The 22,423-nt window shown below is 57.1% G+C and overlaps 1 protein-coding gene across 3 annotated transcripts in view; it reads left to right on the top strand.

Annotated features, from left to right (window-relative positions):
• The first annotated feature begins 1,159 nt into the window (after positions 1 to 1,159).
• Positions 1,160 to 22,423, top strand: part of KIF25 (kinesin family member 25) — a 43,486-nt gene continuing 22,222 nt past the window's right edge. For 2 of the 3 annotated variants that reach the window (XM_004769613.3, XM_004769612.3), the window contains exons 1-7: positions 1,160 to 1,248; positions 7,771 to 7,836; positions 12,029 to 12,151; positions 13,589 to 13,727; positions 14,379 to 14,482; positions 17,231 to 17,319; positions 19,318 to 19,354. In XM_004769613.3, the coding sequence (XP_004769670.1) occupies positions 1,165 to 1,248; positions 7,771 to 7,836; positions 12,029 to 12,151; positions 13,589 to 13,727; positions 14,379 to 14,482; positions 17,231 to 17,319; positions 19,318 to 19,354 (642 nt within the window). In that variant the 5' untranslated portion in view covers positions 1,160 to 1,164. The remainder of the gene's footprint in view (positions 1,249 to 7,770; positions 7,837 to 12,028; positions 12,152 to 13,588; positions 13,728 to 14,378; positions 14,483 to 17,230; positions 17,320 to 19,317; positions 19,355 to 22,423) is intronic. The other variant, XM_004769615.3, reaches the window with a different exon arrangement.

The raw sequence follows: 22,423 nt of genomic DNA, 5'->3' as shown, positions 1-22,423 counted from the left end.
TGCTCCCCGGGCCGGAGTTGGGGCGCCATGGACTGCCAGGCAGCACCAGACTCAGAAGCCGAGCAGCCACCGCCTCACCCCTGGGAGCGGCGTCCCGCACCCTCCCGGTCAAGGCGAAGGTCCGGCGCCCCATAGCACGGGGCCTTGTTCTCCTGCTGCTGCGGCGGATGAGAAGAGGCAAACAGAAAGAGGTTCCAGCAGATTCTACTTCCCACGTGTCCGGCAACCAGCCCGGCGGTGTGCAGTCCGCGCAATCTGTGCGCAGGAGCCAGCGCGCCTTCGCTTTCGCCGGAAGCCTTTTCAAACCCAGCTGTGGCCGGCGTCGGCCTGGACCGGGCAACCCATTGTGTGCAGGTGCAGGCCAGCGGCTGCGACACCAGCTTCTGTCTGGATCCGTGCCTTGGGCAGAGGCAGTGGTGGGAGGGACACAGGGGCCAGCGGGCGGCAGCGCCCTGCCACTCCGGCCAGTGTGGCGGCCCCGCCCCCGGCCCAGGTCCCGGTCCAGTCCGGGAGCAGCAGCCGGCATCGGAGTGCACGGCGCGCACACGGCACACACGGTGCGGGTCGTGCGCGCGTCCCACGGGGCCCGGAGCCCCGTCAGCAGGTGGGTCCCCGCCTAGCCGGCCGCCGCGGTGCACAAGGAGGCCTCGAGCCCACGCAGCGGACCCCAACCCCGCGGCCTGTCTGGGGGCCGGGTTGCAGGCGGCCTCTCCCGAGCAGCGGCTGGGACGAGGATGTGGCTTCTCCGCACGACGCCCTGCCTGTTCCTCCGGATGCGCGCGGTGTGGCCGCGGACGCTGAACTGAGTACGCGTGCGCCGCACGCTGGCTGCTCACGGCGCCCACGCAGGACCCCTCGCCGCCGGGCCGTTCCCCCGGGAAAGGAAGCCGCGGTCGCCTGGCGGACGTGAGGACAGCAGTGGAGCCCCTCGTCCCCCGAAGACGCTTGTTTGTATGGCATTTGGAACAGCCACACTTTAGGAAATGATCTTCAAATGGAGCCACTCCCCTGCCCAACAGGGCCCTCTGACCCCTCCCCCTCCTTCCGCCGCCAACCCCTGACCCCGTGGCGTGGAAACCATGGTGGGGGAGGGGCGCAAACGCCCTCCCACGCGGATTCCGGTGGATTCTGTTACAGTGTTTCAGCTGAGAGCTGGGCCCGGCGATGCCCGCGCAGGACGTGGCGTCTCAGAGGCGCTGGGGGCGCATCTCGGAGCAGCGGGCCGGGCAGCTGCAGCGCCAGGTGCAGGTGAGCGCAGCCGCCGCAGCACCCCGAGCGGCACTGGCCTCTGGACCGCCCCCTTCCACTCTGAACCTTGGGGCTGTGGCCCGCTGGGGAGCGTTGGGGTGATGGTCCTCAAAGACCTCGTGCAGCCCAGGCCCCGTCATCTTCCCTTTCTGTAGTGTGTGAGGTCCTAGTCTTACCTTAATCTTCTCTTCCTGTAAGGACACCAGTCAAATTGGATTGAAAACCTCTCCAATGGCCTCATTTTAACTTAATCACCCCTTAAAAGGCCCTGTCTCCAAATACAGCCACATTCTGAGGTCCTGGACTTGGGACTTCAACGAGAGAAAGGCGGGGGGTGGGGGTGGGATACAGCTCCTAATGGGCAACATGGTTCACTCGAGGTTACGGAGAGCCTGGGGTCAGGACAGACCTCAGACTGGCTTCCAAAAGTATCCCTGCCCCAGTTTAACTGGACCAGACAGTGGAGAAATGTGTGCCCCAGGCCATTATTGAAAACAGTAAGGCAGTCAGTAATTAGTGGGGTTGTTGTGGTACCAAGGAAGGCAGAGTAACAGAGAGATTGGGGAGAGGCGGCTAAGAAGAGCCCTGCTTAAACTACTGTCTCCCAGTACCTGTGTGCACGCCGGTGGCTGTGTCCTTCCTGCTGGGAGGGTGCGGCAGGGCAGACTTCCCGGAAGAGGCAAACTAAGTCACTCAACAGAGCACACAAATAGCAACAGCAACAAAAAAAAACTGGGTAGGAGAAAGGCATCACTATCTAAAGTTTCTTCATTTCCTAAAATGTCCTGTTTTCAACAAAAAATTATAAGACATGGAAGAAACAGGAAAGTGAGACTCATCCACAGCAGGGAAACCAATAATAGGAACTCCCCATGAGAATGCCTGATGTTGGAATTAATAAGAAGCCAAAACAGTCATTATAAATATGTTCAAAGAGCTAAAGGAAACTGCATTATAGAAGAGAAGGAAAATATGATAATTTCTCATCAGATAGAAAATATCAATAAAGAGATAGAAATTATTTTTTAAATTATAATCCTAGAGTTGAAAATCACTGAAATAAAGATGTTCTCTAGAGGACTTAAGAGTAGATTTGAATAGACAAAAAAGGAATCTGCAAACTATTAGATTAGTAGACATTATGCAATCCTAAAAACAGAGAAAAATAGAAGATAAATGAATAGAACCTCTGGAAAAGGTGTGAAACCTGTAAGCACATCAGCATATACATCAGGGGAGCACCAGGAGAGTAGACCAAGAAATAATTGCTCAAACTCCCAAAATTTATTGAAATTTGGTACACGTGAAAGAAACTTAATGAACTCCAATTAGGAAAAATACAAAGAAATCCCCATCCACCTGCATCTTAGAAATAAAGAGAAAAGCAGAGTGAGAAGAACGACTTGTCATGTCAGTGCACCATGACTGTCAGGAGACTCTCATCAGCATCAGTGGAGGTCAAGGCAGTGCGTGACGTGTTCAAAGTGCTGAAAGACGAAAATTCTGTCAACCAAAAATCTTTTATCCAGCAAGACAGTCTTATAAAAATGAAGGCAAAATAAAGGCATTCCCCAATAGACAAAATTGGAGAAAATTTGTCGCTAGCAGATCTGCCTTATAGGAGATGCTAAGGGAAGTTCCTCGGGCTGAAAGCAGGCACCCCCGCACAGAAACACAAATCCACAAAGAATGCCAGTAGAGATGATCATGTAATTATGAAATACAGAGGAAAGGTGTATTTTTCTTTGTTTCCTTCACTGACTTAAAAAGCAATTGTGTAAAACAATATATGTATAACTGTGTCATTGAAAATATAACATATAGAAATTTATTATCTTTGACAAAAGTAGTACAAAGTAGGTGGATGGAGGCAAAGTTTTGAGTTAAGGCAATGATGCCAGATGGTAGTTTGAATGCACAGGCCCAAGTGAAGAGGAGTCGAAATGGTGAAGAAAGCCAGCAGAGCAAACCCTATAAATATATACATGCTGTCCCTTCTTGTCTCAGCTTCTTTAATGAACTTGAAATTTAAAGCAGCGATGATCACACTGGATTGTTGCATCTGTAACGCACATGGATGGACATGATGTGGAATGGTACTAACACAACAGGTGGAACAGAAGAATAGAGCTATGACACAAGTGTTTCCGTATCTCACTGGAATCTGACTGTGAAGGTGAAGTCGTCTACTCCAGGTCCAAACTTTAGAAAATTTTCTCGTGCAACCACTGAGAAAATTATTCCAAAACTAGTGGGAAAGGGCATCAAAGAAATTAAGATTTCACCCCAGAAAATATCCACTGAATGCAAAAAAAAAAAAAAAAAAAAAAAAGGGCAGTAAATGAGGAACAAACAGGACATGGGGCACATAGAGAACAAGAGTGAAATGTTGTGCATAAAGCCATGTCAGGGACATTCAATGTGAATGGACAAACCATCAGTCAAAAGGCAAGTGCTGTCAGACGGGCTAAGAAGCCGCATCTAACTACATGCTGTCTGCCTACAGGGGGCCTGGTTAGATTCAGAGATACAAATAGGTTGTAAGCAGGGCGCCTGGGTGGCTCAGTGGGTTAAGTCTCTGCCTTCAGCTCAGGTCATGATCCCAGAGTCCTGGGATAGAGCCCCGCATCGGGCTCTCTGCTCAGCAGGGAGCCTGCTCCTCCTCTCTCTCTGCCTGCCTCTCTGCCTACTTGTGATCTCTCTGTCAAATAAATAAATAAAATATTAAAAAATAAAAATAATAATAAAAAAAACAAATAGGTTGTAAGTGAAACGGTGGAGAAAGACCCACCATGCCACCATCAGCTACAAGCAGACTGTACTAATATCAGACAAAATAGACTTTCAGATGAAAACAGTGTTACAACAAATACAGAGGGATATTTGCTTGTGACAGAAGTATCACTCCATCAGGAAGATAGGAAGATTACGTGTGCATCTAATGACACGGCCCCCCCAATTGGCAGAATCCAAGAGAGAAAAAGGCAACTCAAAAATAATAGCAGCAGACATCCCCTCTCCCCTCTCAGTAACAGACAGACTGAACAGAAGACCAGCAAGGAGACAGACAATGTAAACGGTGCTACTGAGCCAGCCCGACCAGAAGGACATGCACAGAGCACCCCGTCTACGCAGCAGGAGGATACCCTCTTGTACTCATGCAGCGCACTCTCTGGGTTAGACAACCTGCTGGCCACCGAGGAAGCCTGCGCACATGGAAAAGGATAAAGGGCATATAAAATGTATTCTCCAGTAACAACAGAGGGGAGTTAGAAATTAATAACCAAAATAAATTTGGGAAATTCACAAATAGGTGAAAATGAAATAAGACAGTTCTAAATAACCAGTGGGTCAAAGAAGAAATCACAAGGGAGGTCTGGGAATATTTTGAGAGGAATGAAAATGAAGAGCCCCACAGCCAGGTTTATGGGATACAGGTAAAGCAGCACCTGAAGGAGCATGCATAGATGGAAACACCTACTTTAAACAAGAAGATAGCTCTCAGGTCAGCAACCTACACTTCCACCTCAAGACACTGGATGAAGCAGTGAAGCAAGACTGAGAGGAGTAGAATGGAAGCATGACAGAGGCCAGAGGAGAAACCAGGGCAACAGAGCCTGGAAGAACTACACAGAAAATCAACAGAACCAAAAGTGGATGAATCAAGCAGACAGACCCTTCGTTTGACTAAATAAAATTAATAAAATTGAGACTGGAAGAGAGGACATTACTACCAACTTCACAGAAATAAAAAGGGAGACACAGACATGTTGTGAACAGCACTGCTGACAGTTTAACCCCGGGGGAGATTCTCCGATTCCTGCAGAGACACAGATCACCAAAACCGATTCAAGGAGAAGTAGGAGTTGTGAACACAACCGTAACGCACTGGGTTACATGAGGAATTAGAAATCTCACAAAGGAGAGCCCAAGTCCAGACAGCTTCCCTGATGAATTCTACCGAACATTTATAGAGGAATTAATAGTCGTCCTTCCCGGGCTCTTCGGAAACATAGAAAGGAGGAAACACTTCCCATTCCATGAAACTAGTATTGCCCTGATGGCAAAACCACATGAAAATCTCACAAGGAAACCAGAGCAGTATCTCTTATGAATATAGATAGAAAAATTTTCAGAAAATAATGGCAAACCGCAGGGCTTATAGCCATGTCCAAGTGGGAGTCATCCCCCAAATGGTTTAGCATTCCAAAGTCCGTGAATGTGATTGACCGCTTCAATAGGAGACAGGACAAACCCCGTGATCATTTCAGTAGATCCAGAAAAAATGCTTCTGACAGAATATAACTCCGCTTCATGATGAAAACACTTGACCAGCTAGGAACGGATGGCAACTGATAAAGGGACGTCCACGAAAACCCCAGCTGACACACATAAGGTAAAAGGAGCAAGATGAACAGATCCACTCTGACCACATCCATTTACCATCTTCCGGACATGCTTGTCCACGTGGTTAGGCAAGATGACAGAAGGGAAAGATATTGATCTCAGACAGGAGGGAGGAAGACGATTCCATTTACAGATGACATGATCTCATATATGGAAAATCACAAGAAATCCATCAAAAAACACTACTAGCCCTAGTAAGTGATTTCAACAAGTTTGACGGATACAAGATCCAGTTGCAAAAATCTGCTGTCTTTCTACTTCATAGCAATGGGGAAAAAAAGGTGAATTAAAAACAATAATTCTACTTAAATATCATCAAAGATATTAAAATGCTTCAGAAGGAATTTAACCAAGGATTGCATGACTTGCACATTGAAAATTGACAGTCAGCATTAGCCCTCAGGGCAGCGCAGATTGAATTGCAATGACATGCCACTTCCTACCCACTCAGATGGCCATGCTCAGAGGACAGATGGGAAGTTTTGGCAGGGGTGTGGCCAGGTTGGCACTGTCACGCACTGCAGACGGGAGTATGCAGTTCCCCAGATGCAACTGGAGGTAACACACGTGGTCCCCATCCTAGGAATACTCCCAGGAGAAAGGGAAATGTGTGTCCCACAAAACTCGTCCAGGAACAGCTATACGGCTATACGATCGGGCAACGAAAGGAAAGGAAATGCTGGTAGGATGCCACGACATGGTTCCGCCTTGAGAACAAGGTGCCCAGTGAAGGAAACTGCTCACAGGGGCTACACAGCCCATGATTCTGTGGGTCCAAAATGCCCAGAATTGGCAAATCTGGGAAGACAGAGAGTAGATTAGTGGTTTCCTTGGGATGGGTTGGGGGTCATCAGCGGCGGTGGCTAAGGGGTGGGGCTTCCTTTCAGGGAGATGAAAATAACTGCCCACTAGTTTTGGTGACATTGGCACAGCGGTGAGTATACAGAAGCCACTGACCTGTGCACCTGGGCCGGTGAACTGCGTGGAGGGCAAGTCCAGCTCCATAGGGCTGCGGACAGGGCTGGCATCTGCTAGATGCCAGAAGTGGACTTCTGCGGAAATACTCCAAGTTTGGTCATTTTTTTCAAGAGGTAAAACTGACTGAACATGGTAACAAAGTCCAGGTGACATCCAAGTTTCTGGTTTTATAACCAGTCACAAAGAGATTGTCCCAAAATGATCACAGCAATCTGAGAGCTGCATGTTAGCGGGCTGGGAGAGCGACTCCCCGCAGAAAGGATGGCCTCCCCAGCTTCAGGGAAACCCATGCTTTTCTGTCCACCCAGCCTCCAGCAGCTGGCTTGCTCAGCGTTCACTGTAAATAGCTCTTAATTAAACTCCTCTACTTAAAGCCCTGCAGACAACAGCCTCTTCTTCCCCGTCATCCCTCCTCCCAGACCCCGCCTTCCCCCTGGAGTCTTACCTTCTCTTCCATCCTCAACTCCGCGAACTCGTCCCTGCCTCAGGGCCTTTGCATGGGCTTTCCCCTTTGCTCCGGTTTCCTGGCTGGCCCTGCCAGCCCTGCCCCCACCTTGGGTAGCCACTCTGTCTCTGTCTTTGTCTCCGAACCCATAGACTGATTTAACTGTGGTGTTGCCACTGTCCCCCAGCTCTCTTACCCATGCACTGGCTCTTCCCCCGCATCGGATCGGTTCACAGCTGTGTCCAGAGTACCCAGACAAGTGCTTGGCACATGACAGATTTCTAACAGGTAGCTTTTCATGTGAGCCAATATAAGGACAGAAATGCTGATTTTAGTGTGTTCCAGATTTTACGTTACATACAGGTCCGCTGGAGCTCTCTCTAACACGCAGACTCTGGTAGATCTGGGGTGGGGCTTTTTCAGCAGTTTAATTGGGCTCTAATTTATGTGCCATAATGTGGGATTCTGCGTTTCTGACAAGCCCCAGGAGCGGCAGCCGGGGACTGCACTTGGAGTGGGGGTCATAGATGCGGGGCACGTGGGCTCTGTCTGTGTCGGAAACAGCCCCGTGCCCCAGCTGACCTCCCCTGCAGCTCTTCACTGATGCGGGGGCTGGCTTCCTTCCAAGGGGGGAGTGCTTACTGATGCGATTGATTATGGTCATAATTTCCCTTGTTTGGTCCTTGTTGTAGGCCAAAGAGGAGCGGATAGTTGAACTGGAAACGGAAAACGCCGTTCTTCACCTGCGACTGGCCCAGGTAGTGCCCCCATGCGTCTGGCAGGTGGGGTGGACGGAGTCCTCCCCGGGCTCCGGGCTGCCGCCCGTCCTGGCCTTCCCTCCCTGCCATGCAGCGAGGTAGCCAGGACCCCTGCCTCCGAGGCGGCACGAGGTCGGGTCCCGTGCCCACGAGGATCTAGTGAGGACAAAGTTACTGAGGGGCCTGCGCTTTACTGAGGTCCGACTTACGGACATGCCTTCCCCCAGCTGAAGTGTACGATTGGGTGTTCAGACCCCTCGTGGTTGCCCAGCCATCGTGACCCCCCCTTTTCCTGTACCCGCAAGGACCTTCGGGCCGCTCAGTTTCATCCCCTGCCCTCCCCCACGTACCGAGCGATCCTGGCATCCTGGCAAGGACGCTCGTGCTGGCGTGAGTGGACCCTGGTCCGCCACGCACCTGGAAGGGAGGGGGCAGGGCAGAGAGTGCCTGGCGGCAGGAGCCTGTCCCTCCTGGTCTCGAACAGCCCACCAGCTGCTGCTGCCCCCGGAGCCCCGGCTGGGCCCTGCAAACCATGCAGCCCCTGGGGGAGGAGAAGGCCAGATGAGGATGGAGCAGGGGACATGATGCAGCATGGCCAGGGCACCTCAGTGGCCACGGGAGCCGGACAGGTGTGCAGGTCCTGCCCCAAAGCCTCTGGGCGGGGTGCTGGCCTCCAGGATCGTGAGCCGATGCCCTTGTGTTGTCCTGAGTCTCCCAGGTGGTGGCCATTTGTTAACAGAAGCCAGTCTGGAAAGCCAGGGCTCGTCTGCGTCCCTCATCGGTAAGATTTGACCTCTGCAGACCTCTCCTGAGGGCCCCCCAGCAGAACTCAGTCTGCCGACCCTGGATGCTCCTTGAATTACCTGGTCCCGTTCCACTGAGCTGGAGTTAGCTGCACTACACTTGTCGGTTAAGTTGGGGCTCTCCGTACTGTTTCCTAAATGAAGCACTAATTTATTTGCTCGTTTTGCGAGCACTTCTGGCCCGAGCCCCAGTGAAGCACATCTCCGGCGTCGCACCCAAGCCTTCCCACGGCACTTCCGAGGGGCATAGATGGGCCGGCGGCTGGACCCCACAGCTCGCGCCCGGGGTTCCTTCCTCCACGCAGGGCTAGACGTGTGGAGCAGGTGGCTCGTGGAGTTCACGACCTTCTGTTGCTGGGGGCCGCCACGAAGCTCCAGCCGTGTTCCCAAGTGTCATCGAGATGAAATTGAAAACATGTTTTTCACAGTTAAGATCATCAGGCATAGTGTGTCAGTTACACAAAAAGCCTGAAACATTTTTGGCATTTGTATGGTAAGTCTTTCTTCGTCATTTTTGATGATTATAAGACAGAACATCTTCCTTCTGTGGCGCAGGCCTCCTGTGCAGCCCATGCAAGGGGAAGGGCGCGCGGGACTCTTCCAGGAGCCGCTGTCCACCAGGCTCGCCCTAGCTGCAGAGAGTGGCTGGTCACACGTCCAGGGCAGCTTGTCCTACTCGTGGACACTGCTCCTGTTTTCAGTGTCTCTCTCCAAATGAATCCGCTGCCTCCCCAGAGCCCTGAGCTGCTGCTTCCGGGCTTTGCTGCTCAGTACCCTCGGGCACCAGTGGCTTTCCGCCTGTCCCTCCTTGGCCAGCCTGGCCCTGGAAGCCAGATGGCCCCGTATCCCACGTGCCAGACTCGGTCGCTCAACTTCATTTCCCTCTGAATTCCCGTTGGACCTACAGTCGGTACCGGAGACTTTGGAATACGGGTCTGGATGTTTAAATAAACGTACGTTATATGTTTTCCGAGAGAATCTGAGCCTTCAGAGCTTAGGGCCTTTGTTTGCTTCCGTTTTGTCTGTAGCCACATAATGGGTGGAGCAGTGAACCGCGCGACGCCCCCGAGCTGTAGTCTGCACAGGCCCGTGCCCACGTGGCTCCTGGTACCTGCTGCGCCCAGGACAGGATGGGCCGTGGGTTCTCTGGAGCCGTCATTGTCCCACGGGTGGGTGGGCTGCCCTGAGCGCCCCTGCGTGTAGGTTCTCCTCAGTGTGGAGGGCTCACATCAAGAACACGTCCTCTAGCCGCGCTGGCCCGTCCCCCCAGCAACCTCCGTGTCCCCTTCAGTGCCGCACATGTAGCTCGGCCGTCCCTCCTGCTCCCGGCACACGGGAAGAGTCTGCTTGACATGGTTTTGGGTGAATTACAGTCAAAAGCTTTGATTGGAAGGAAACACCTGTCCTCGCGGTCTGGAGTCCAGGGAAGACATGTGTTTCCACAACCGTGGGAGCTGCCGTGCGACCTCAGCGTAGGGGTGGAGGGGAGCGGGCCCCGGCGCGCTGGGACAGTGCCGACCCCGGCCATTCCGACGGATCCGTCCCAAGAGTCACAAGCGCGTCTCCTCTCTGGCATTTACTGGACGCCCCCCGCTGTGCAGCGCCGACCAGAGAGGGGACGGGAGAGCGGCTCCAAGGGAACAGAGCCCCGTCCCCTCTCTCCCTTGTCGGGCCCTTGGGACAGAATCCACTTACCTGCCATCACGGCGCTTTCCTACCTTCCGGGCACCGAGAGGAGTTCGGTCGGAGCAGAGGAGCCGAATTCAATGCAATCGGAGCAGAGGAGCCGAATTCAATGCAATCACTCTCTGGTTTACTTTATTTCCTTTCCGTCAGCAGAGACGCAGCCTGGGGCCGCATGCCTGTTAGCCAGGGGCAGGGCCTCGACTCTCCGGCCGTGCTCCTGCCCAGCGCGTCCCCGTGAGATAAGGATTGTCCCGAGTCGCTGGAGTGGTGGCAGTGTGCCGGGTCACAGCGCGCAGAGCCCTGGATCTACGGGACAGGCTTCCCGTGCGGCACGGAGGGGGCCAGCCCTGCCCCGCCGACAGCAGGCTCGCCCTGTCCCCTGCTGCAGAAAGAGTTGTAGTGAAGAGCATTCAAGCACCAGGGAAAGATCCGCAGCCGGGCGGTCCTGGCCCCCCATGCTCAGGCGGCCCCGGTCCTCAGGGTGCTTCACCCCCAACCCTGGCCTGTCCCGGCCCCACAGCGGCTCCTGTTCCAGGTGCTGCCGTCTCCGTGGCTGGCCTCCCGCCTGCTCTCGGTGCTGTCCGCGGCCGGGGCAGACGCGGAGGGGAGCCCCGCACCCGCTGGGCCTCATCCTTGCCGCAGGGGCGCTTTGGGGACCAGGTGTCCCCCGTCGGCCCCACCGTGCTGGGAGGCCCGCGTCCTCTGCCTCCACACTCTTCCTGAAGAGAAGCCGGTGCCTGCTCATGCAGCGAGCTCACGTGCCCTCGGCTTGCAGCCACGCGCCGCCACGTTAGATATGTGGTTAGGACATCGTAAAGACGTGGCGAGGACATGGTTAGGACATCATAAGGACGTGGTGAGGTTATGGCGAGTCGCTCTCCCTGAGCAGCAGCTGCCATGGCACTGTGACTGCTGGTACCGAGCTGCGGGTTTTCTCTTCGTGGGACGCCGCGGCTGGTCTCTGCGGGAGGCCGTCGGCACCACTATGAGCCACCAGGACACAGCACGAGAGAGTCAGGACTCAAACACCGTAGAGCACAAACCAAAGCAAAGCAGAATCCCGAATGCATCACCATTCCCTCAGGACCTGAGTCATGGCCCCTCCGCAGCTGGCCACACAGGACAGGGACCCTGGAGCTGCAGGGGTCCCAGTCTCGTCCCACTGCGTCACCTCCTGCACATGCCAAGTCTGTCCCTGAATGTGTCCTGACTCCTCTACTCTGTCCCCTGTGACAGCCCCCTCCACTCCGTCCTGTCCACCGAAATCCCGGAGCCGTCTTCCCAAAGAAGGTTTCTGTCCTGAAAATCTCCGTGCGCTTGGCATCGCCCTGAAGGAAACAGCCAAGCAGCGACCCTGTTATTGCCGAGGTCTGCGGCCCCCCGACCCTGCCCCACTCACGGGGCCAGACAGCTCGGTCCTTAAACACCTGCCGCAGGCAAATGCCTTCAGGACCCCCTGCGCCCCATGTCCACACGGCCCCGCGTGAGCCTGTCGTCCCCGCACCGCACTCCTGTCCCTGCACCCTCTGTGCCCCCGTGCCGCCTCACCCTCCTCACCCGCCACCCCTGGGGGCCCTGCGCAGGCCGAGGGGTGCGGCCAGGCCGCGGCAGGTGGGGCCGGTGGGACAGCCTCCGCTCAGAGGAGTGCACCTGCTCCCAGGGGCTGACACTTTGACGGTCTTTTATTCTCTTGTGCACAACAGTACCGAGGAACGAGCGGGAAGGGGGCTGGCGCGGCCACCCAGCTCTGCTCCCAGTGCCCTGAGCGGGAGCCCCCGCGGAGAAGCGCAGCCCTGGCCGCACCCCAGCTCTGGCGCCGCGTTCAGGTAGGAGCAGCTCTGCGAGTGGGTCCCTGTGTTTACACGCGGCTGTCCGCGTCCCTCACTCACGTGGCTGTTTCTGGCGAGACTGGGGAAGTTTAAGCCTGCGAGCCCAGATCCCGTCTGAAGGGGTTAGGAGGAGGCTTGCTGTAGGAAGCGAAGCTCCTCAGTCGGCAGGCGTGGGGTCCCGGCACGTTTGCCCCTGTGGCCCTCTTCACGAGGCGGGAGAAGCTTCCCTGTGCTGGGGACATGGGCCCCTGGCGCTCAGGTCGGGAGCTCTGCCTTCCTGCCGACTTGGAGGCCTGGGGTCCTGAGCCCACGCGGGAAGGAGAAGCACTGTGTGGCCGTGGCCGGGCTGTGTGACACAGCTCTGATCCCGCCACACGGAGAGGCAGGGTGGGCCTCTCCTTTAATCCAGTGTCACAGGGCAGGGCGCGGCTTTGCTGGGGCCCGGACAGCCCAGACGCTCGCCACCGCAGTCCCAGGGGTGGCTCCCGGTAAACTGCTAAGTTGCCCGGAAAGAAAAGTCAGAGCGTGGCCGTGGCTCTAGGGCGCCTGGCAAGTGTCCAGGGCGAGCCGGTGCTGGGTTATTTTTATGCTGCGGTGTGTCCGCGAGCATGGTCCACCTTTCCTCACAAACAAGGGACCGGGGCAGAAACTAGGAGGGGAAAGAAAGATCATTATGACAAGAGCAGAAACGCCGTCTGCAGACACCATCAGTCCCCCCAGCAGGCTCGTTCTCCTGCCCACGGACCGCGGGAGTGCGTGCGGAGTCGCCGTCCTCTGCGATGCGAGATGTCAGTGTGGACATTCTGTCAGAATGTTTCTGATACGGAACATACGGAAATGGTCTCCCTTTCACGGAAAAGAAAGACTTAACCCAAGGACGTGTATCTCAGATGGGCGGGGATCTCGCGGTTCACTTGCTGGAGGTCAAACCCCAGGACGGCCACTCCTTCCTTCTGGGCCACTTGTCCTGGTGCCCAACAGTGTCCCACGGCCTCAGAAGGGAAGAGCCCCTGACGTGGGGGGCACCGCTTATCGGCTCCATTGCCCCCCGAGTTCACTGAACACCCTTGCGTGTGCGCCTGGACGTGGGTCTCACAAGCACAGGGGCCAGCATGGCTGTCGTCGTGTGCTCAGGACAGTGTGGTCCCGAGGGCGGTCGGCGCAAGAGGCCAGAGCTCTGTTCCTGCGTGCGGAGGCCGGCGTGGGGACTGGGGCCTGGCCGGCCTCGTGAGGAAGTCCGCGGCCGACAGGAAGCTGTCCTCCCTCTAACGTTAGAGAGCTTCAGCTCTGAAGAGACGCAGGTCCTGGGAAGTCTGTGTGTGATTGTGTTACCCGTGTGGCTGTGCTCTTGTTTCACAGGCCCTCACTTGACTATTCCAGACGGTGCCGTGTGACCCATGACCTTATCTCCGCTGCGTGTGTTCTCTGGTCCAGGCCCTGAAGCAGGACACAGAGGCGCTGCGAGCTTCTTCTCTGGAGGTTTTCAGAGCTTGCCGGGAGCACCTGCAGGACGGGCTTTCCGAGGTGGTGGCGGCCGTGCAGAGGGCACCGCTCTGCCACGAGGCTTTGCTAGGTAAGGTGAGGCCCTAACCCAATGGCTGCCCGGCCCGTTGACAGGGACAGAGGCCTGCCGGGGACTGGAGTTGGCTTCAGCTGTGACTTTGTGCTGCTGCTTGGGAATGGACATGAGATTTCCCCTGTCCCCTGGGGATGATAAGAGCCCCGTCAATGCTGACGCTGGCGCTGCGCTGGGGCCACGTCCCTGCTGAGTCCCCTGTGTCAGATGTCCCTGATGTGTGGTGTGATGTCCCTTCCGTCTGGTCACCTCTTTCTTGGGCTCGGTCACTACTGGGTGGAGATGGGGATGTTCTTGTCACCTACCAGACTTACAGCCCGGGGAGCAGGGTGCTTTGGCTCTGAGGCCAACCTTACTGGGAGGGTTCCGCTCAGGGACCCTCCTGCTGGGTCTCGAGCCAGGTGACAGGTGGGCACGTGCATGCTCGCGGGGGGTCCTCCAAGACACACACTCCAGGAAAGGGGACCGTTGGGTCATCTAACGGGCCGCAGTGTGCCTCGGCTCTGGAAAGGGGGCTGTGGGGAGAGGGAGAAGAGCCCCGGCTTTCCCTCGGGACGCAGCAATCTCCTGCAGGGGGAGCAGGTCACGGGGGTCTCAAGATCCTCTTCCCAAACCGCATTCACACTTGAGGTAAAACTGTCCCCGCAGCCTGGCAGTCGAAGGCGGGCCGCCTCGAGAGGTCCTTGCAGGAGGTGAGCGCGCGGTATGAGCTGGAGAGGCAGAAGAGGAAGGTGCTGCACAACCGTTTGGTGGTGAGCGCCCTGCACAGTCCGAGAAAGGGGGCGGGACAGGGGACCTGGAGGAGGGACCTCCCTGAAGGTCCGGGTGGGGGTGGCGGTGGATAGGCGAGGAGGTGTGGCCAGAGAGGTGGGGCCTGATGGGAGGCGTGGCCCTCTGGGAGGTGTGGCCAGTGAGGAGGTGTGGCCCGCAGGAGGCGGGGCCCGCAGGAGGCGGCGTGACCAGTGGGGGAAGGGGCCCTGTGGGAGGCGTGGCCTGTGGGAGGCGGGGCCCGCAGGCTGGAAGGGGCGGGGCTGAGCGGCAGGGGGTGGGGCGGGGCGGTGAGACCCCTGGCTGTGTGCGAGGGCAGGGGCAGGCCTGTGCCCTGGGGTCTGCGAGGGCGGCCCCTGGAACGCGTGAGCCGGGGTCGTTAGAGCTCAGCCTTCCGCCCGGCGCTGGCCCTGGCTTTCCTCGGTGGCCGGGAGGACGCCGAGGCTGGCTGGCCTTCCTGTCTACGGTGTGGGGCTGAGGCCCGGGCGGTGCGTGGACCCCGGCTCGTGGACCCCGGCTCCGCGTGTGCTCCGGCGAGGCTGGAGCTGATGGTCTGTTGGATGAGCTGCTTTGCTCCTGGGAGGTCGGGGGGCGTGGCGGGCTCAGGGTCCACGGAGCCTGTGCTCCTGGGAAGTGCCCTCGGGCTCCCCCACGGGTCGGTGTGACGGGTCGGTGTGGCCCCGTCCTAGGCTGCCTGCAGGCGGGGCTCGGGCTCCGGGCCACCGCAGCAGATGCATCTACTGCGCGTTTCCGGCCAGCCAGGCGCTCTGGAAGCGCTTGGTGCGGGTACATACCTCGTCCTGACCTCGTGTCTCCCTGCTGCACAGACCAGGTGAGAGACCAGCCAGGAGCTGCCGGTCCCCTGCGCTCCCCCGGGGCCTGAAGGGGCCGGGCCGGCCCTCTCGGCAGGAACCAGGCCAGGGGAGGAGGCTTGACCCCCAGCTGCGTTCTGCACCCTGGAAGACCTGCTGACAGACAGTGGGTCTCAGCGTCAGGGAGACCCGGGGACCCAAGAGCCCTCTAGCCTGTAAATCAGTCCGTAGGTGTCTTATTCATGCTGCTGCAGCAAAAACAGCTGTGCGTGGCGACCAGTTGAACCCACCAGCTGTGAGTCCAGTGTAAGATTTGGAACCGATCACCAGGGAATGGTTTCTGACTGCTCAGACGGCAAACGTGCTGCTCATGGGAACCAGTAAGCATGTGCGAAAATGAAGATGTCCCCTTGTGGTTTCCAGGTGCCACATCAAGAGAAGAGGAGATATGCAGAGTGTCTGGTTTTCAGCCAGGCATTTGCACAAGCATGGCATGAAATATTAATGACCAGAATGTCAGTATAAGAGCTTGGAGGCCAGCCCCTGCCCCCTGGGTTTTTGTGTCTGTAGAGAAGGTGCTGGGAGGAGGGGCAGGTCGGATCAGCCAAGGACAGGACCCCGACCCAGAAGACAACCAGGAGAGAAACTGTGCAGGGAAATCCTCTGGGCTCTGCCCAGACTCCTTGGAACCTAATTCTCACTGACTTGATGGAGACAATTTGAGAGGGATTTATACCAAACGTATCGAATGGCAAGGAGTATCCCAAAATATTTCCACAGGATAGAGCCCTAGGCTAAGCAGAATGCAGGTGCACAGGTGCAGGCTGATGCGGACGTGGGGTGAGAGCAGGTGCCTAGAGAGGTGACTGCCAGCAGCATCGCCTTGCGAGCTGAGATCAGTTTTTAAACCGGAGAACATGCCGGAACTCACAGCAGCAGCAGCAGCAGCAGCAGCACCGTGGTTGTTAGCGGGAGTCCCTCTTGTAGCCCTGCCACAGGAGCTCAGACCCCAGGCTCAGTCTGGGGACCGGGTCCCTCCCCCAGGCTTCACGGACCACACTGGGCTGTGCCGTTGGAGGCCTGGTGCGCGTGAAGTGGAGGTGGCCGACCCTTCCTGTTGGTGACAATTCTTCACTCAGGGATGTGGCCGCCTCTTAGGTCACCTGACACTGCCCTTCACCTGCTGTCTCCCAGGTTCTCCTGCCTGGGCCTCCCCCTCCTTCTGCATGGTCTTTCCTGTCTTGTGACACAGTGTTGGTTCCCAAGCCCACGTCTGCCCCCACCGATGTCTGATTCTGGTAGAACCACGGCCACGCCGACAATTCCCATGCTTTCCCACTGATGTGTCTGTCATCTGGGGTGCTGGGGAGGAGTGTGTGGTCCCTTCCGGTGGGTGCGGCATCCCCAGTGTCAGGTGACAGTCCCAAGCACGGACTAGGTCGTTAGGGTCAAGGCTGCAAGGTCGGAAACGCGCAGCTAGAGATGAGCTGCTTGTTCCGGACACGGCCCTTCAGGAGCGATGAAAACCCGGTGCTTTAGCCGTTGGGGGAGTGCGCAGCGCAGCTGTGCACCAAGGGCTGGCGGGAGGCGCTGGGGACACATGGCTTCCAGGGGACACGGTGGCAGAGTTTGTGTTTCTGACACGCTGTGCCGTGAAGGAGGAACGGACGGCTCCATCATGGTGCCGACGCTGGGAAAGGACCCGTCGGCAAACAAGGCTGGCGCCGCGCCGGGAAGCGCGTCCGAGCACCACAGGACCGGCATTTGCCAGGGAACACATTCACGTGGGGATTTTTAAAAGCCTGAAAGAGCACGGAGCGCCCAGTACCCTTCCTGGGGGCTTGCTCAGAAGCCAGTCCTCGGGATGTCCTCTCCGGGAAACGGTTCCTCCGCTCACAGGTGGAAACTCTCTGGTTGTAGGAGCTAAAAGGGAATGTCAGAGTTCATTGTCGGATTCGCCCTCCGCTGCCTTCCGATGAGGAATTCGATGGTCAAGCTTCCCAGGACAGGTGATCTGCTTCTGCATGGTGTGTGCGTGCGCATGTGTGCGTGCGTGTGTACGCGCGTGTGCATGTGTGTGCGTGTGCGCGTGTGCATGTGTGTGCGTGTGCGCGTGTGCATGTGTGTGTGTGCGTGTGTGTGCACGCACGCATGCACACTTGTCTCTTTGAAGGAAAAAGAAAGTGCAGCCATTTCCTGTGCGTCCTCTGTTCCTGCCCCTTGCCCCGAAGCGGGATTTCTCATGCTCTGGGGGAGGGTGATTTTCTGGAAGGAGCTGAGGAGTTAATAGGCCGTTGGAATGTGGCTTGAATGTGGCGGGAAGTTCTGAGCGAGCCCCGTGTGGTCATAGGGATTCTGGGGCCCAATGGGGTCAGGCTCCTTTCAGCAATCGAGAAGGCCAGGCTCTGGCTGCGCGTGCTCTGCCCGCTAGTCCATCAGAGGGAAGGGGCATCCTTCTTTACTGACTCTGAAGAGCCCTCCGGGGTGTGAGAAGGTCCTCTGTGTGGACACGGCTGGTCGTTGTAACATGGACAGAGCTCTGGTGGTATTGATGAGTCGCACAGAACTACCTGACGTGGTTTTAGTTGGTTTTAGTTGGCTGTTGACTTGAAAACTGTCTCAATAGGACCTTGCCTTCTTCCCCAGATGAAGCAGACCCTTGCAGAAAGGTCAGCCCCGTTGCCTGTGGAATGGATCCCACATTCCGGGCCCTCCGGCCTACACGATGTTGCCCACGAGCCCCCTAGGTCAGCCTTGAGGGCTCTGCGGCCAACAGGCTCTCACCCCTGCCCTGTAAGTTGGCTCATGTCGGGGGCCTCCTCTTGTCCGCCTAAATCTTGTTCTCCTGGAGGGGCCTGCCTTGCGTCTCGCTGGTGTGTGTGTCATATGGTCTAGCACGTGACTTTGGAAGGTCTTCAGGAGGCCCCGGGCCTGCCCTACAGTGTGAAACACAGTTCGTATCTCTTTGACAGAGAGTGGATATCTTTCTCATCCGGTCTTACTTTGCTAGCTCAGACTTTGCTGGGCCGTGGTGGCCGGTGGCCAGCAGCCGTCTGTCAAAGGGTCGGAAAGCCAGGTGTGTCGGGAACCGCGGCATACCACAGGGCTGGCGGTCTTGCTTCGAGGTGTCTCCCTGCGTGTGGGGTTCCCGTGGCGTGAGCGACATCTCACTGCCGGGGCTGGGCTGCTCGCACCGTCGCAGGAAGTCCCGCTGCCCAGTGCTGCTTCTGCCGGTCGGCCTGTCGGCACGGCCCCAGCGGCACGACCCCGGCGGCGCGGCCCCGGCGGCCTCGCAGACCTTCCCTCACGTTCCTGCCTCGCCTGTGCTCACTCGATGTTCGCTCTGGAGCACGTTGCGTTTGTCCAGGTTCCGACTACCCTCAAAGACCTGAGTTCCCGAAGGCAGAGACTGTGCTGTGAGGTTTGCTGCCCATCAGTCGCCTGAGACTTGGGGTAGAGATGTCCTGTCTCTCCCACAACACACAGGGGTATGGAATGAAGAGCAGAGGCGTGGGAGAAGACGCTTCCAGAGAGTGTGACGAGGGAGGAGGGGAGGGAAGCCGAGCAGCGGGAAGAGCCAGAGACTCTGACACCAGAGGGAGCCACGGGGGCAGAGGGGGCAGAGAGACAGACCAGAGGCGAGGAGCGCACCGCTGGGGAGGTCTAGACGGTGAAAACAAAAGCGGGCTCAGCAGGAATGAGCGTGGTGTAGTGTCGGGCGCCCGCGGGGCTCAGACAGGGACGCGTCTGCCTTCGGCTGAGGTCGTGGTCTCAGGGTCCTGGGATCGAGTCCCGCATCGGGCTCCCTGCGCTGTGTGGCGTCTGCTTGAGACTCTGTCTTCCTCCGGCTCTGCCCCTTCCCCTCAGCCCACGCGCGTGTGGTCCGTCTCTCACGCATTCTCTGAAAGAAAAGAGAAAGGAAGGAAGGAGTGTGGAAGAGTGTGGATGGTGGGGAAGCGGACGGGGGCGCCACCGTGACGCCCATTTTCACTTCCTTCTGCCCCCAGCTCGGCGCCCGCAGGAGTGGTCCACGCCGTGGACGACGTGAGTGACCTCCCCAACACACCGTCTTCGGAGGAGCCTTCGGTGGGGTGGTTCCCACGGTTCCCAGATGCCCCACCCCGGGGAGTAATTTAGAGAGCCTCCTGGATAATGACGGGGTCTGGGGCTTAGTTTCCACGGGAGCGAGACACCGAGGAGCCTCCGGGCGCACGTGCATCCTGAGACGCCACAAGGTTCCTACCTGTGGGGGGGTGTGAGGAAGGCAACTTCACCTTCGTTTTATCTGGTTTTCCGGCTCCCGAACCAGCCAGCACAGGTGAGAGTGGGCCTGAAGTGTAGAGCATTAGGGAGGAAACACAAGCCTCGAACCTGTGTAGCCGGGTGACCCAACTGGTTTTAGATTCGTGCAACGGCCACGGTGACCACCAGCTCGCGGGTTCGTGTTCTCTTCAGAACCTGCGTGTTTCTTAGCTTTCTGTACCCAGGAGGCCTGGAAGTGACAGCAGGAACCCCAGCGCCCCACCTGGCTTCCACGCGCAGGGACATGGGGCTCTGCAGTAGCCGTGGGTGCCAAGAGTCAAACACCTTCACCCGATTGTTCTAGAAGTTACAGAGAGATCAACATTATGATGGCTTTCCATTATGAAATGGACTGCGGGTTGCTGGCTACGGAAAGTGTTCCCTGTAGAAGAGTCTGGCTGATGCGGACACGGAGTATGTGAGACAATTAGAACTCAGCACTTGAAAGTCCTAATGGCTCTGGGGGGACAGACTTCCGTGGGCGCAAGACCCCTGGGGGTCAGCAGGATCTTTACCACGGAAGGTTCCTGAAGCCCTTGGAACCCAAAGCCCTCGAAATTTCCCCAAAAGCGAGATGCTCAGACAGGAAGTGGTGTTGGATGGGAGGTGTAGACAGACTCGTGACAGAGAAACTGGGGCCTCAAAGCCAAGCCTCCATCGAACAGAGTCTCAGGGTCCTTCTGAACCAGAGCAAGAAATCTGCGAGTCGGAAGGGGAGACACATCACAGGACAAGTGACCCTAGTTCTCTGAGAAATCAGACCCCCAGGAAGGGAGACAGGAGCCAGCAGGAGAGATGCACCGGGCTTGTGATCACAGCGCCCGCACCCAGCTGTGAACCGCACGCTGTGGGGACAGCCAGGGGAACCGGGTCCGTCCTGCTAAGGTCGCGATGTGGGGTTAGACGGTGCGGTGCGCGTGTGGACATGGGAGTCCTCATCAGCGGAACACGGGAATGCTGCTGTCTGACGTTCAATCCAAAACACTCCAGAGAAGAGCCCGGATAGCTCGGTCGGCAGAGCATCACAAAACACGCCGGAGAGCTGGCCAGTGGCTTGGGCACGCGTCTGAAGCCAGCGGGAGCGAAGGTCAGCCGGACGGCGACGACCCGGGTTTGTGCACGGCTGAGAGTCCTCCCCAGGTTGAGTCGTGACTGTGCCCGGCTGCCGCACCCGGGCAGCGCGTCGCGACCGTCACAGCATGAATGTAGGAGCACGTGAGGTGTGAGCTCGGGGCTGAGATGGGGCCGCTGGACGGCGGGCCGCGTGCAAGCCGCGTGTGGCTGCCTGCCTGCCACCCCCGCTGTGGAGACGTCAGCCGTGGCAGCGCGTCTCGCCACGGTCACAGGTCGTAACCCGCGAGGACCCTTCCGTGCAAGGACCCTTCCGGATGCCTCCATTTTGCAGAGCGGCCCGGGGGGCATTTGGTGCTCCGATCAACGCTCCCGACAGGCTGCAGAAGTGAGCACTTTAGAAAGTCCTTGTTTTTAGGTATTTTTTCACCTGTCACTGGACGTATCGTATGTCCTCAAACAGCAGGGAACAAATTCAATTCTCCTTCTTAGGAATTTGAGCTAAAAGGAGCTCTAGACACTATGTATTCATGGTGAAGTTCTGACCTTTTCTACACTTTGTGTGGTCTGTGGGCATCCTGGTCAACCTTCAGAGTTATTTTTCATTAGGAACGGGTCTCCTGAGCCTGGGGCCCGGCCCCCACGTGCAGAGGACCTGCTGCGGCTCCCGCCCTGATGCACCTATGTTCATCCTGGTGACTGTCCCCTCTAGTCCCTGTCCAAGTCCCTCTGAAGCTTCAAATACAAAAGTTGGAGGGTTTGTTATTTTTTTCCCATTTTACCCATCAAGATTGATTGGGTGATTTGGGGTTGTTTAAGGCAATCAGTGGGGTCCCAAGTTGCTTTTTAACCTAACAGAGCTGTTTGTTCAGGAACGTGGTATCAGGGACTCTGCTGAGGGGTCTGGGGGGGGCGTGGGTGGAGGGTGACCCCGCGGTGGACTCTTATTTCCAGAGTCAGAAGAGGCTGCAAGTGTGTGTTGAGTTTCCTTTCAGGCTGCTGTCGAATTCGACCTTAAATAGTCCCGGACTCAACCTGTAAGTAGAATCATCTCGAGCGGCAGCCTGGCCCCTCTCTGGGCTCTTGTGGCCTGTGTGAACCCGGATCTGCAGGACCAGGTCTTGGGCTCTGTCGTCTTGTCCGCAGTTCTCCTTCCCTTCACTCTTACTGAACCATCAGCCTGACCGGCACATGCTTGAGTTTCTGAACGCAGCTACGAGGCCTGTGGGTCCGTCGCTTCTCATGCAAATATCTGTTCTTGAGGTCAAGGCTCTTTTGAGAGGTGCTTACAAAGGCTGATGGATTTGCAACGCCTGCGACAAAGTTTTAATGGTCGAAGTTCCTGCGGTCCTTAACAGCGTCCTTGTCCTTGTCCTGAGGTTCATCCGTCCTCTGCAAACAGCTGCAGCTTCTGGAAAAGGCAGAGACCCGTGGTGCTGCGGAAACTCTGGCCTCTGGCCCCCAGGACCCCCATCTCTGCTGCGATGAGATGTAAAGCAGCTGTCCCCTTTGTGTCCCTGCTCCAGGCAGCCTCCGTCTTAGAACCGATATTCGAGATGGCTCACGTGATCTCCAGCCAGAACATCCCAGACTGAATCCTTGGTTTCCCCTTCAGACAGACTCTGCCCGACTCCCCGTCTTTGCAAGTGGCAACTCAATGCACTCAGTTCCTGGTGCCCGAACCGGAGTCACTGTCGACGCCTGCCTTGTCACCACTGAGCAGGCCCCGTGTGTCCTGCA

Source organism: Mustela putorius, unplaced genomic scaffold (genome assembly GCF_011764305.1).
Source record: "Mustela putorius furo isolate JIRA1106 unplaced genomic scaffold, ASM1176430v1.1 tig00000450_pilon_pilon_pilon, whole genome shotgun sequence".
Taxonomy (NCBI): domain Eukaryota; kingdom Metazoa; phylum Chordata; class Mammalia; order Carnivora; family Mustelidae; genus Mustela; species Mustela putorius.
The sequence above is the reverse complement of the archived record's forward strand: the minus strand, read 5'-3'. Positions and strand labels throughout refer to the sequence as shown.